We start from the raw sequence: 13,209 nt of genomic DNA, 5'->3' as shown, positions 1-13,209 counted from the left end.
AGGTATTAACATCATTACATGGCTGCAAAGTGATTTTGAAACTTTTCCAGAGAACTTATCTCTGAACGGCGCTGGCCCATCCATTCATACCATCATTCATTCAGCAACCATTTATTGAGTGGTCTTCCCTGAACCGTTTACAATGCTGATTAAATAGGTCAATTTTGCCAAGGCTTGCCAAATTCTCCTCTGGCAGTGCTGGTGTAGCTAGCTCAGGCTTAAGCAAAATAGGGTGTGATTACTAATACTGAAGGGGGAATAGAAGGAGGTATCGATCCTAAAATGTCCAGAGGACCACTTATCTATTATATGTTGTAATTTTCCATACTGGCTAGGACCCAAGAGGATGGGAAATAGGCTGGTATAAAATATCTCAAAAGAGACTTGACAGGAAAATCATTCTCTTAAGAAGGCAGCATGGAGTACTTTCAAATCTCATTATATGAAAAATACAGTTTTTCGCATTGCTTACATTCAGATGAATGCTAAACACAAACATTTGGAGACATTAGGAAAATTATGGCCTGATATTCTACTGGAAAAAAAATTTCTAATAAGAAGCTGGTTACAGTGCAGGGGAAAATGTGCATTTCCCCTTGACTTGCTGAAGGACAGTCATCACTTCCTCCACCTGATGTATAAAAATCCACTTGAAGAAAAGGTTGACAGTGACAAGGAATTCAAACTGGCGCATAAAGTTAATCATGCAGGAAAGAAAATAGGTGATAGTTTTAATGGTGCTGACAAATCAAAATTCCCAAATACAGTAAAGATTATCTGACAAGTGAAAAAAATGACTCGAGGAAGGGTGCCTCACAACTTTCAATAATTAACTTTATAGAAAAATAAACGTGTCAAATACAGGTACGCTTTATACTGTAATGTTATGAAAACAAGCAAGTCCCAGGACAACACCTATCTCATTCACATTAAATAAACCCCCAAAAGTCAGTCAGTAGGATTCAAACAATGATCCTCATTTATTAAGAAAAGGTTTTATTTAGGTTGCTAGGCTTATTGAGGCAGGGAAATATGTAACTTTTAGTAAGTTTTCCAGGAAAAAAAAAGAACAAAAACTTTCAAATTTCAAAAAATTGATGTCTGCTTATCCAAAACAGGTGTCTGCTATGATACTGTAAATAGCTATGAATTAACGACAACAAAGCATGACCCTAACTTCTGAATCTGAAGACTTTGTCGCTGCTTACAGTGCTATCCGGGGATACTGCGTACTCTCCCTCAGCTGGAGTTGGCAGACATTGTGATAATTATCATGAGCAAAGAAACTACACTATATGTTTCCTGAAGCACCAAAGATATATTATTAACTTTAATTTTGTAAAATCATCTCTCATTTCCAAACAATGGGGAAAAAGAAAACAAGGAGAAATGTTTGTTCTGTTTTCTTTATAAATCTATTAATCCTGTTTTATCCCCGAGAATTCATTCACTTTTCCATGATAATGTGCACACACTTGCCAAAGTAATATGATTTTTTTTTACTGTGTGAAGTTGTGATGTCACCAGTACTGCCTTGCTTAATTTTGAGCTACTTTTGCCAACACAGCAAGTAAAATAATTTATGCCTTAAATTAAATGAAAAGGACCATCAAAGTTTCCTGTTGATTTTTTTAACCACCCGTCATTTGTAACGGTGGCAGTGGCAAAACTTTAATATACCGTTCAATAAGAATAACAACAGCAACTGTTAATGTTTTCTGAGCTTTGTTTCAACTCAATCTCATTCAATATCTATGTTATAACACTTCCATTTATACAATATTTACAGCTCTACTCAGATCTGCCAGATACACGGGACAGAAAGCAAAGGTTACAGGGGATAATCCCACTCCAAAGTGAACCTCTCACTCCTGCAGTGACCTGCAGATGCCAGTATTTTCTTTCTTTTTTAAAAAATTTTTATTGTTATTTAATTACAGTTGTCTGCATTTTCTCCCCATCCCTCCACTCCACCCCAGCCAATCCCACCTCCCTCCCCCACCTCCATCCTCCCCCTTGATTTTGTCCTTGTGTCCTTTATAGTAGTTCCTGTAATCCCCTCTCCTCACTGTCCCCTCCCCACTCCTCCCTGGCTATTGTTAGATTGTTCTTAACTTCAATGTCTCTGGTTATATATTGTTTGCTTTTTTCTTCTGTTGATTATGTTCCAGTTAAAGGTGAGATCATATGGTATTTGTCCCTCACCGTCTGGCTTATTTCACTTAGCATAATGCTCTCCAGTTCCATCCATGCTGTTGCAAAGGGTATAAGCCCCTTCTTTCTCTCTGCTGCATAGATGCCGGTATTTTCCAAGAACTCGACCACACATCAAACTTCACATCACCCCCTGCTCTACCGTGTCCTGAGATCTCATTTCCTACCCCACCCCCAACACACATGCACTTTGAAAAAGCTACTAATGTTACTTTTAGGCGTTTTTGTGATTAGAGTTTTTAATGGTCTTAGTCATTTCCATTAGGGTTACTTTTTAAAACTGTGCCTCCCCAAGATGAAGTTATGTTCTTTGAAGTAATATTACAGACACTTGAAAAATAGCAAAAAATTAACTCAAATTACCTCTTTAAATAGGTTTTGAAAATACTTTCTTTAAAGGGTGAGATCATTAACAAAGCAAGGTGCATTTCATGTATAGACTTAATTTTAGAAAATATTTTTCCACTTTTTGTCAGAGCATACAGATGTGTTTCAGGAATTTCATCCCAATGAATGAATATTCCTGTTACTATGTTTTGAAACATTTCTATCATACCTTAAACAATTTACCCACTTTAAAAAAAAACACTTTTATTTTTTATTTTAGAGAGAGGGCAAGGGAAGGAGAAACAGAGAGCAAGAAACATGGATGTAAGAGAGAAACACTGATTGGTTGCCTTCAGCGCACCTCCAGCACACGGAACATGCAACCCAGCTTGTGCCCCAACCAGGAATCCCACCAGTGACCTTTTGGCCCACAGGACGATGCCCAGCCAACTGAACCACACTGGACAGGGCAATTTACCCACTTAATAAAAAACTATTCTTACTTCTCTATGAAGATAATTTTAACAAAATGAATTTAAAAGAAAAACAATAAAAGTTTAACATTCATGAACACTACAAGCTTTTTTGTTAAAACACTAAAGAAGGCAATATGTTCATCCCTCACTCTTTATCCTAAAATACTTTCTGATTCTAGCATAATATAATGTCTGATTCTAGCATAATATAATTTTAGTAACTCATCAAGACAGAACACATAAAATTGGCATATTTTTGATACGCACACAAATTGAGACAGCATCTTTCCCAACTGTGCGGCAGAAAATGAAATGCATCTGGTGTGACAATATGGCCCAACACGTGAACGAGAATCAGTGGGATGTCTTTCTTGTTTTTTTCAAAGCAAATTATTTTAAATAATGCACATTACTTAATGTGCACGACATTCTCAAGTGTGTTATAATGTGTTTCAAAGGTATATTTGGCTAAAGAAAACATAATCGTGAGAGGGAGGGCAGGGGCAGGGGAGGTAGTTTGTTCAGTTTTAATCACTGTTCATCGTGACTTCCAAATCTCTTTCCCCAGCAACCCAATTTAATTTTTGGCTTTTGCTTAACATTTCTACCCAGTGTCAGAGTACGTGCACATATGTTGTTGGGGCCTCATGATGGGCTGGGGGATGGAGAGGTGGGGAGTGTTTGGGAGAACGTGGCTGGTGCCAGGATCAAGCAGAGAACACGAGAAAAATTGAGCAATTTGACTTGTTTTTTTTGCAACGAATTTTCTTTCTTCCTTGAAACAAAGTTCTTTTTATCTAGGCAATCTGGAGAGGAATTTAATGCTTTTATTGTATTTTCTTTCATGTGTTCCCATCTGTTCCTATGAACCGTGAATAAAACTGAAATCTACATGTGCTACACACTCTGTCCCCATGCCCAAGTATTTTGCAGATGAGGTGCTGGGAGAGCCAGGAAAGATCTCTGAGATATGTAGGGCACTGCAGAGCTAAGCTTATACCTGGACATCTTAGCAAGCTCTCCAACTCCATTTCTTCCTCTTCCCCATTCGGAGAGGTGAGCGGGCTCCTCTGAGTAGGGCAGAGAAGTATTTAAAGCGGACTGAGGAGTCCTCTCTTCTGCATTCGTGAGAAAGTGCTACAGAAACCTGGATTTGTGACTCATAACAGAGTAAACTGTCTGTTTCTCAGGGAACAAGGTTCCATTAGCAGGGGATGTTGGCCTCACACCAGGACTGTGTAAGCCCCTCAGGGCTTACTGTTCTGCCTACACCCGACCCATCTTTCACTTATTCTTGGAAAGATATTTTAGCTTTTATATTCCTCCTATGTCCTCACTGAAATGCTAGTTCTTTACAATGAAAAGCTTCTTTAAAACTATAGATAGAATGATTAATTATGTCATTGGTAAATGTGATATAACAGATATGTAACCATCAATCACAGAGAACAAAAACCAGATTAATACAGCTAATCCATCATAGAACTGACTCTAGGGATGGAGAAGAAAGTCCAGAATGTATGTAAACTTGCAAGTATTAGTCAATAAGACTGACTGAAGTCATCTGAGAAACAGAATAAGTTCTAAAAGTTGTCACGGAAAAAGATGCTGGAGAATGACTTAACTATAAACCCCCTGGCATTTATTAACCATGTGACCCTGGAAAAGGTTATTTTAATTTCTTTGAGCATTGGTTTCCTAATCCCTAACAATGGCAACAAGAGCTTCTGTCATGTAGGGTTGCTCTGAGGACTGAAACATGCAAGGCTGCAGAGTGCCCAGCCTACGGTGAAGGCACACACAATAATGTTAGTTTAGTGTCTTGTCCAAAATTGATGTAGATCTTTTGAATACAAAATTCACATTTACACAGCAATATTTTTAAAATAAAAATGGGTGGCATCTGAAAACTTTTTAGTAAAAATAAACATAAAGATCAATTCAGAATTCTCTGCTTTTGCTTTGAAAATGTTTCGCTTCAATGAACTGCAAAGTAATTTAAAAGTTAACATTTGCAGTAATATACCTACCATCCAAAATAATTCCATTATTATTTAGTTTATTATTCTTGACTGCAAAAGTTCATAAAAACAAATGTAAACAGTACCCCACTTTAAAATTCTTATAATTAGGATTATGTATGCCCTCAAAAATAAATACACTTTAAAAACATGGTATTCATCTATACTGAATTTAAAACATCCTTTTAAAATGACTTTTTACTTTACTTTTGGAAGCATAAACAGTCTGTTAAATTCACTTGCAAGATGAAGGGAAAGTTAGGTTTATTTAGCCTTTTTGTCAATAATATCTCAACCTACTCTTTTGCAAATAACTGAAGCCATTTTCTAGAACATCAGGTGTTTCCTCGAACATCCGTTACACCAGGTTGCTGCAATTAAATGTGTTTATTAAGCAATAAAACACTCTGCTTTAAATAAAATATTCTGCTTTATTTTCTGAAACTATACTAATAAGCTATAAAAATTTTCAGCTGAAAGCACATCTATTCTCATATCTTATCCTTCAAAACATGGCCTATGTTTATTGTAGCTCTAATCTAATTAAAGTTTGAATGTATATGTCATTAATCTAAAAGGAGTTTAGAGTCAAAATAATGAGTTTAAATAAACTGAGATATATTGAAAGGAAGAGTTCTGTAGGTCTGGAAGAATGGAACTTTCAAAATATTTGCTAACACTAACAGGAGTTGATAAACATTTACAAGAGGAGAGCCTCCCCTCTACAAAATCGAGGGAGTAAAAGCAGCTGCTCAGTGGAACGCCTTGGGGACCCTACATGTACACTTTTACCTCATTCTTGTCTAACCAAACTTGCGTGAACAGAGGCAACATCCTGTAGAAAGCAGCATCCTTGCAACGCGAACGCTTCGGATGACTATTTATACTTAGAAAAGGCCATAGGAACACATTTGACCAACTCAAACGAGGCCGTTCAAGCTGCCCACTTGTTGGGCGGCGTCCCCCTTGCTGCAGGAAGTTTTAAGAAGAGCCTGCGGGTAAATCCGCAGACTTCTGCTGTAAGGCTTTTCCCCAAGCGATTACCTCACGTTTACCACTAAATCAGTCACCTCCCTGCATTCTGCTCCTTCCTGCAAACCATTTGCCTCAAATGCTAGCCTCTCCACACCACCATCGTACAGGGTTGTAATCTTTTTAAATTGTTGGATTTGTTTTTCTTAGGACAAGGTTGAGGCATAGTGGAGAGTCCTAGGTCACCTCCAAAAACTACCCTACATTATTTCTAACTTCATTCCTCTCCTGTGTGGCTACCATTAATACTTCCACTTTCATTGGCAACTCATAAAGCTATTTCTGTCAAAAGTCAAGTCAGAGTACAAGTCTTATCTTTACTAAGCAGGAGCTGGATGTTTTCTTTCCACTGTTTGATTTACTCGGTAGCACCGCCCCCCGCCCGCGCCCGCGCCCCCTACGCACCCACCAAGTCCTGGTTGCCCAAAGCTGGAGGCGTGGCCCCGGTCACCAGCAACTCACCTGGCTGCTGCCGCGCTCCCCGCCCTTCTCCGGCGTTGGCTCCGAGGGGCTCTGCGCTGGCTCTGCAGGAGGCGGAGGCGGCTCCAGAAGCTGCCCCAGGTTGGTGGTGCCCGGCAGGGAGGAACTCTTCTGATGGCACAAGTGTGCCGCGGTGCCCCGACGTCGTGCACCCTCATCTCTGGCACGATCACCCCTCGGGGGTGGCTGCGGAGATGAGGACAGGGAAGACGACGCGGAGGACGAAGAGGGAGCTGAGTCTGGGGAGCGTCCGCCAGGAGGCGTCCCTCCGCCTGCTCCAGCAGCTGCAGCGGGCCCCTTTCCCGCGGGGAGCAAATGCTCACGGATCCGGCGGCGCAGCGTGGAACCCTGCTCGGCTTTGCCGGGACCACCGGGCTCGAGAGCCTCTGTCGAGGAGCAGCACAGGTTGGGCTGGGAGGAGGAGAAGACGCGGTCCAACACTTGCTTCCGTTTCTTAAAGCCAATCCACCTACTGCCCGTGCCCCCGACGCCGGCCAGTGCTTCCCGCCTGCCACCTGGGGGAGGCGGGGAGGGCGACGGGGTGGCCGCAGGGCGTCGCTCCTGGCCCCCTGCACGCCCGCTGCCGCCACTGCCCTTACTCTTGACCACCCCCAGCTGCAAGTTCTTCCAGAGCCGGGCCTGGAAAGAGGAGGACGCCGCCGGCTCCGGCGAGCCCGCCTTGGCAGCCCGGGGCTCCATCCTCCACCCCCTGCTCCTCCTCTTCTCTCCTCCACCCCCACCGCCCTCCCTGGCTGCGCCCCCTCCCGGAGCCCCGCGGTGGCGGCGGCGGCGGGGGGCGCAGCAGCAGAAGCAGGGAGTGCCCAGCGGCTTCAGGCCAGCCCTGGGGACAGACGCGCCTGTCGCGGTTCTCCAGCGGCGGGACTCCGGCGCCGCCTCTTCTTCCCGCACCTGCCGGGGTGGGCTGGCGCTGGCGCTGAATCCCTGCAGCCGAGCCTGCAAAGTTTCTAGCTTCGACCTGCACGGCTCCAGTCCACGGGAGTCCCCCAGGCCGCGCCCTACCTCCCTCTCCTTGCTGGTTCCGGGCTCAGAAGCTACGTTCACCCGGGCGTACGCGTCCAGCTGCACCGGGGACAGCACACGGCGCCCTGCAGGCAGCACCTGTCAGCGGCTGGGGAGGCTGCCTCTAAACTGGACGCACTCGCGACTCACACAACTGGGGAGGTCGAGCTGAAGACACCCCGGACCAGCAGCCCCGCAGAAGCTCCCCTGGACCATCCTCCAGCTCCTAGGTGGGAGGACAGGCGGACTAGAGCCGGGTGGAGCTGGGTAGGGATCGGAGCCAGCTTGCTTCCTAGAATCCGGCCACAGTTCCCCAGGCAGCTCGCTCTGGGCCGCCACTAGACACGCCCGTCAGCGATGTCTGGGTCTGCTGAAGCGAGCTAGAGTGGAGATCACGCGCCTTCGGCGGCGGGTCCTGTGGGACGCCGAACGTCCTCACGGAGAAAGGAACCCAATTCAGTTCTGGGACTGAACACCGCTGCCCCCGCCCCGTTGCGCGCCCCGGCTCCAAAACCGGAGTTCTGTATTGACTTCATCTCAATCCACCCCTCCCCCTCTTTATATGTGCACTGGTAGTTTCTCTTAGAATCAGGGTCTAGAGATTTCCGAAGTCGACTATAAGGCCAACCCTAAAGTCGAGGGAGTTTACAGTGGACGACGATGTGGAGAATGCCTCTGACCCCATTCCAAAGGCAGAGAATCTTGCTCTTTTCACTCAATTGCATTTGCCTGTGGGTACTTCATTCGCTTCATTGCCAAGGCAAACGGAAAAGGCTTTTTAGTTCGTTCAGACGTTGCTTCTCCCCAGCTCTACTCATCCCAGAGTCTTCTAATTCTAAGAGATGCTCTTCCCTCTTCCACCGCCCTCCGCACCCCGAAAGGCGGAAAACACGGAAGAGGTCCCTGGGCCTTTTCGCACCACGCTAATTCCAATGGCATTTAGCTAGCAGTATGCCATCGAGGTATTACCAAACTCTCTAAGTCTTTATTTTTCTAGTTTTCTCACCTTTAAATAGCAAATACTTAAATATGTATTGAGAGTACCTATTTTGCAGGCACTACCAATAGGCTACCGGGATGCAGCTGCTGAACAAGGGAAAGAGGGCCCTACCCTCATGGAGCTCCTATTCCAGGGGGAATGAGTCAGAACAGACACAATTTCTGATAGTGAAAAGTCCCATGGAGACAATAAAGCCGGCTACCACAACAGTGTCTATGGGGGTAGGGTTGCCAGATAAATTACAGGACACCCAACTAAATTTGAATTTCAAATAAGCAATGAGTAATTTGTTAGAGTATATATGTCCCAAATATTGCATGAGATACTAAAATGCTATTTGTTGTCTGTCTAAAATTCAAATTTAACTTAGTGGTTTGTATTTTTATTTGCTAAACCTAGCAACCCAAAAGGAAGAGTTTGGGAGGTTTTGATTTTTTTTGTTTGTTTATTTCTTACATTGTGTATGCAGGGAGGGTCTCCCTGAGGACTCAGCTCAGTGCCCAAGGCTTTTTCAACCGCAAAAAATTAGCTGAATGTAGAGCTACTCTGATAGCCCAAAAGGAAACTGCAATACCCAAAAGTGCTTCTCTATATTTTGGGAAAAAGAAAACATAACTAGGAAAAATGTTTTGTTACTAGTTTTTCTAGGACATGGTAACCAAAGTGTGGAGAAGACAAGTAAAGAAATGTAGGATTACTGTAGAGAATTTAGAAGAAGATGTGTGTGAGGGGCCTGGCCAGGAACCCAGCCACATGCCCTGACCAAGAATCAAACCTTTGGTGACCTTTTGGTTTGTGGGACTATGCCCAACCCACTGAACCACACCAGTCAGGGCAAGAGAAGATATTTATTAAAAGCTCTACAATACAAGGGGAAAGTGAGTGGTACAAATTGATCACTGAGGGAATACAGAGGAGTGAAGAATCACTTCTGGCTTGACTAATAAAAGGTTTCTTGTTGAAAGCATCATCTGAGCTAAGATCTATTGCAGGCAACAGAGTACACTGAGAAGATAGATGGCCGCCTGCAAAGGAAAGCAAGATTCACAGCATATAGCAAGACTTCAATAAATGTTACCTATCCTTTTTATTACAATTTTCTATCCATCTTAAATATTGACGGAGCAGCCCTGGCCAGGAGGCTCCATTCGTTGCAGAATCATCCATGCACCAAAAGTTTGTGGGTTTGATTCCTGGTCAGGGCACATATCTGGGTTGTGGGTTTGATCCATGGCCGGGGCACGTGTGGGAGGCAGCCAATAGATGTTTCTTTCTCACCTCAATGTCTCTCTCTCTCTCCCTCCCTCCCTCTGTTCCTCTCTCTCAAATCATTTTCTTTAAATGCCTGCTATGGACTGAGTGTCTGTCTCTATCTCCCAAACAAGTAAAAAAAATATATATATATTTATATATATGTATAGACAGAACACCTATTGACTGAATTAATATGAAATTAATATATATATATATAATATTGAAATATAGAAGGTTGGGAAGGTGATGGGTAATGTAATATCCAAGCAAAAACCCAAAGGAAGTGAGGGAGGAACAAAGTAGTAAATCTGAAGAAAACTTTTTTCAAGAAGAAAGAACATTAAATGCAGATAAGCTGAGCTAGGATCTTGCTCAGCTTGAGGAATGGCAAAGAAGACAGAGCATGTGGAACAGAGAAAGAGGGGATGGGAGGAGAAGATATGGCAGAGATAGCTAAGAGACAGATCACTTAGGACTCTGCAGGCAACAGTGAGGACTTTGGACTTGGGTGGGATGGAAAGCCACTTGGAGAGCTTTGGGTTTCTTCATAATTCAACTTGCATTTTGAGGGATTCACTCTGGCCTCTATGTTGACAATAAAGTGGAGGAAAGGAGTAGGTGGGAACATAGTTTAGATAGGAGCTATCATATCACTACAAGTGAGGAACAATGATGCCTTTGACTGAAGTGGTAGGCAAGAGGTGGTAAAAGTGGTTGAATTCTAGATAGAGTGTTTTGAAGACAGAACTGACAGGATGAGCCATGGTTAGGACATGAGGTACTCAAGCGTGATGCTAAATGGTGTGCATCATTAAACATATGTTATTCTCACAGTGACCTCATTTTATGGGTCTTGCAAATCACTTCTTGAGTAATTAGCAGATCCCAGGTCTACAGGATTCCAAAGTCACACAACTTCTTCATTTTAAAATTCATAAGTAAACAGAATAGAATAATCGAAAGAGTCCTCAAAAGATGCACTGACCCATGTCCTTGCCTTGGGTAAGCAACAAGACTGTCTTAGACAGAACCACAACTTCCCCTTGATGAGATCAAGGCTATGAATGCAAGCACAAAAACAGCATCTCTGGGACTAGTTGGGGTAAAGTGCCAACTAACGGGCACTTGAGACGCTCTCCTGTAAGTGGAGCCCTGGCTGGCACACCAGCTCCAAGTACTGGGACAGATATCTTCAAGCCCTCATTTCCTCTCAGTCTCTAAAATGGGGATAATAATATCAATTGGCCTGACCCACCTCACAAGGACCCAAAAGTCAAATGTTGGCAGCATTCTTGATGATGAGTTAAGCTTGTCCTCAAGTGAGATGTTATCATCACTTTGTTATCAAAAAGAAGAAAGTACTACTGGACTGACTTGTACCGCCTCACATGGGAAATGCCTGCCTGTGGGGAGAGGATTTCGAATGTTTTGAAACCAGGAACCCAGTCATCACTTCCACGTGTTGAGATGACTGCCAACATACCGTCAACTCAACAGAATAAATTCCTCTTCAGGTATAAACTAGGTTTTGCCTTTTTCTTCCTTGAAAGATTTCTCATCAGTTCTCAAATGCCATTTAATGTCTAAGTAACTTCAAAGCAATTATTTCTGTCTATGTATTTAACCTAAGCCACTTCCTGTTTTCTTCTTAACCAGACGAAAGCAATTCAGGAATTCTAGATCAAGAGATATGCTGGAATTTCTAAATTAAAAGAGGATAGGAGTGTCCATGTGGCTTAAATTTGAGCAAAGTGGGACTTGAAGCTGTATTTACACTAAAATTTTAAAAAATCAATTATTCATATAAAAGAAGAGAAGAAGCAATTCATTGGAGATTTGAAGGGAGCAGAAACTTCCCCAAACCCATCCCTCATGTCGATTCTGAGCTGCACAAAGTCAGAAGACAGGGGAGGTGGCCTGGGCTTGCCCCTAAGGCAGCCCTGGGGGCCTCAGCTTTTCCTTAGTAACATGGAGAAATAGAACTAGTTTCCATCTCAGGTCCCTTTCTGCTTTAAAATAATGTAAGCTTCTAAAACAGTTCTCCAAGGTAGGATATAATTCATCTCTTCATTCCTGGTTTGATTCCCCACTCTCAGTGGTACATACAATGACAGGTACTACTGGATGGGCATGTAAATAACCCCCTTTGAATGTACATACCATGTTGCAGAAGCTGTTAGAGCCATAAACTGTCGTGCATGCATCTGATCTCTCCACCTGAGGGCTCTCTTCCAAACCACACTCCCCAACCCAAATGCCTGAAGCAGCTCTCAACCAATGAGTGCTGGCAGTAGATGTATTCTTAGTTCATTGATGCCCTGAGAGGGGGCTCAGGTGGAATAACTCAGAGGCAGGGACTTTCTATTTTCCCAGTTCCAGTGCCCTTGATGCTAATTTGCTTGACAACACATTCTTTCTCAGCTTCCTTTCCTTCCAGTCTCACATATCCTCTTCCCCTAAGGCTGGCCCCTGCACCTCACAGACTGCTTGCATTTGGATTCTATCACTAAGTCAGCTACTGAGAGAACCCAAGCTAAGGCACAATATATGCACATTTTAATCTCTAGCTAATGAGGCTCCCAACTTGACCATTCTATAAGAAATAGTAATGTTCTCCAGCAAGATTCCTTTGGGTTATACAATCCTTTTATAGCAGACTATAAAGACAATTGATCCCAGAGCCTACAATCTATCATCCCTTGAAAGAGAGACCCCTTAAGAACAAGAGTATTCGCCTATGATTTATCTTCTTGATATAGTCCACTGACATCCTAGAACAGAAAACAGGTGGACACCCAGCATCCATTACAGCCTGGAAAAGTAGTCTCAACTGATTGTGGTCATTCTACCCCTTTGTCAGACCTATAACCAATCACAGAAGCTAGAAGGGCACATTCCTTGGGACTGGATTCAACTACAATTAACACAAACCTTAAATATATTCAAGGAGTCTGAAGGTCATCACCTAGACCTAGTATGGCATTTCTTCTCTCTTATTGCTCCACCATGCATGCCTACCATTCCCAAAGTCACCATATGCTCCAAGATCATCAGTGGAACTCCAGCCATTTATAGGCAACTTCCAGCCAACCAGCAAACAGGAGGAAAGGGTGGAAGAGAGCATGTCCCTGCCTTTGAAGTTACTTCCCAACTCTTCTTACATCCCAGAGGTTAGAACTCAGGCACATAACCATGCCCAGTCATAAAATTCTTTATTCTGGGCAGTCAGTGTCCAGCTGAAAATCTGGGTTTTCCTATTGAGGAAGAAGGGGAAGGTGGGTGTAGGGGAACAACAAGGAGACTGACATAGACCAGAGTTCATGTAATGGGCTTCTTCACTCATAAAGAAAAAGCACAAAAGAAAGGATCTCTTTTCTTAATCTAC

The 13,209-nt window shown here is 43.3% G+C and overlaps 1 protein-coding gene across 12 annotated transcripts in view; it reads right to left on the bottom strand.

Moving 5' to 3' along the window:
- Positions 1 to 7,913, bottom strand: part of MCTP1 (multiple C2 and transmembrane domain containing 1) — a 458,878-nt gene extending 450,965 nt beyond the window's left edge. For 7 of the 12 annotated variants that reach the window (XM_053911814.2, XM_053911815.2, XM_053911828.2 and 4 more), the window contains exon 1: positions 6,533 to 7,911. In XM_053911814.2, the coding sequence (XP_053767789.1) occupies positions 6,533 to 7,249 (717 nt within the window). In that variant the 5' untranslated portion in view covers positions 7,250 to 7,911. Of the gene's footprint in view, positions 1 to 6,532 lie in introns of all 12 variants that reach the window. The other 5 variants (XM_053911821.2, XM_053911833.2, XM_053911826.2 and 2 more) reach the window with 3 other exon arrangements.
- Between the last annotated feature and the right edge of the window lie 5,296 nt (positions 7,914 to 13,209).

Source organism: Desmodus rotundus, chromosome 1, assembly GCF_022682495.2.
Source record: "Desmodus rotundus isolate HL8 chromosome 1, HLdesRot8A.1, whole genome shotgun sequence".
Lineage (NCBI taxonomy): Eukaryota > Metazoa > Chordata > Mammalia > Chiroptera > Phyllostomidae > Desmodus > Desmodus rotundus.
This window is presented reverse-complemented; position numbering and strand designations above follow the sequence as displayed.